We start from the raw sequence: 1,338 nt of genomic DNA, 5'->3' as shown, positions 1-1,338 counted from the left end.
GAGTGTTTTGCCTGTCTGTATGTTAGTGCACCATGTTTGTGCAGTGCTGGTGGAGGTCAGAAGAGGGTATTGGATCCCCTGGAACTGGAGTTACAGACAGTTGTTAGCCACCAGGTAGGTGTGGAGAACTGAACCCCCACGGTCCTCTGTAAGAGCAGTCAGTGCTTTTATCTACTGAGCCATCTCTTCAGCCCCCAGTTTTTCCCTTTCTAAAATACCATGGTAACTGGAGAATCCGCTTATTCATATTTCTTAAATAATGCTGTCTGGGGTTGTTCCTAGAGAGCTTGCCAAATCTCTGGTGAAGGGGATTGTGGGAGAGTTTATGGACCATGGCAGGATAAAGGCTCAGTGTTTCCTGCTGCCCTCCATCAGGAGTCTGGGTAAGGGTGATAAGGCTAGGTTGCCTATGGTTTACATGACTTGGTCTGACCGTTTATATGTGCTGGGGATGAAATCTGTGGTGTTCTACCACTTGCTGAGCTGCATCCTCGGCCGTTTGATTGTGTACTTTCTCTTGTGGGCAGGTTGTACTCGAAAAACAAGGATCATCGATGTTGTCTACAATGCATCCAATAATGAGCTGATCCGAACGAAGACCCTGGTGAAGAACTGCATCGTGTTCATTGACAGCACACCGTACCGACAGTGGTACAAGTCCCACTATGCACTGCCCCTGGGCCGCAAGAAGGGGGCCAAGCTGGTATGTGTTAATTTTCTTCGGGGGAGGGGGGCTGCCTTCTTGTGATGAAAGTACTGTCCAGTTCTGCTACTGAAGGAAAGAGATGAATGCTTTCAGTGCTGAAGAAGGCAAGCATTAGGGCATTTGGGTTGAAGTCCTCTCTGACCTTCCTGGAGACAGTCACCAGGAAGGGGGCCAAGCTGACTCCTGAGGAGGAAGAGATTTTAAACAAAAAGCGATCAAAAAAAAAAAAAAATTCAAAAGAAATACGATGAAAGGAAAAAGAATGCCAAAATCGTCTTCTGGAGGAGCAGTTCCAGCCGGGCAAGCTTTTTGCCTCCATTGCGTCAAGACAGGGCCAGTGTGGTAGAGCAGATGGCTATTAGAGGGCAAGGAGCTGGGGTTCTACCTGAGGAAGCTCAGAGCCCAGAAAGGCAGATGAATCATTTTAACTCCTGTAATAAAGGTGTTTGTGCTGTGTTTTTTTTTTTTAAGTGCACCATGCTTCCTATCTTCCATTTTCTTTGTGTTGAATCTGCTCCTATTTTCTGACTGTGAAGAATTATTCAAACCCAGCTATAGCTTTTACTCATTTAAATATATGAAAATGCATATATGTGCACACACATATATTTTCCTCTAAAGGCAGTTTTAAT

General features: G+C 45.5%; 1 protein-coding gene and 1 non-coding gene across 2 annotated transcripts; both read left to right on the top strand.

The window, feature by feature from the left end:
* The first annotated feature begins 244 nt into the window (after nucleotides 1-244).
* LOC103749247 (40S ribosomal protein S8-like) lies at nucleotides 245-1,187 on the top strand. The gene is made up of 3 exons (XM_008852099.3): nucleotides 245-383; nucleotides 528-703; nucleotides 886-1,187. The coding sequence occupies exons 1-3, from the start codon at nucleotides 260-262 to the stop codon at nucleotides 955-957; spliced, it is 372 nt and encodes a 123-aa protein (XP_008850321.1). The 5' UTR covers nucleotides 245-259; the 3' UTR covers nucleotides 958-1,187.
* On the top strand, nucleotides 741-809 carry LOC115067528. Its single transcript, XR_003846933.1, has one exon. It is a non-coding gene; the product is annotated as a small nucleolar RNA SNORD38 (small nucleolar RNA).
* Nucleotides 1,188-1,338: the final 151 nt, after the last annotated feature.

Source organism: Nannospalax galili, unplaced genomic scaffold, assembly GCF_000622305.1.
Source record: "Nannospalax galili isolate Female #2095 unplaced genomic scaffold, S.galili_v1.0 scaffold32746, whole genome shotgun sequence".
Lineage (NCBI taxonomy): Eukaryota > Metazoa > Chordata > Mammalia > Rodentia > Spalacidae > Nannospalax > Nannospalax galili.
The sequence above is the reverse complement of the archived record's forward strand: the minus strand, read 5'-3'. Positions and strand labels throughout refer to the sequence as shown.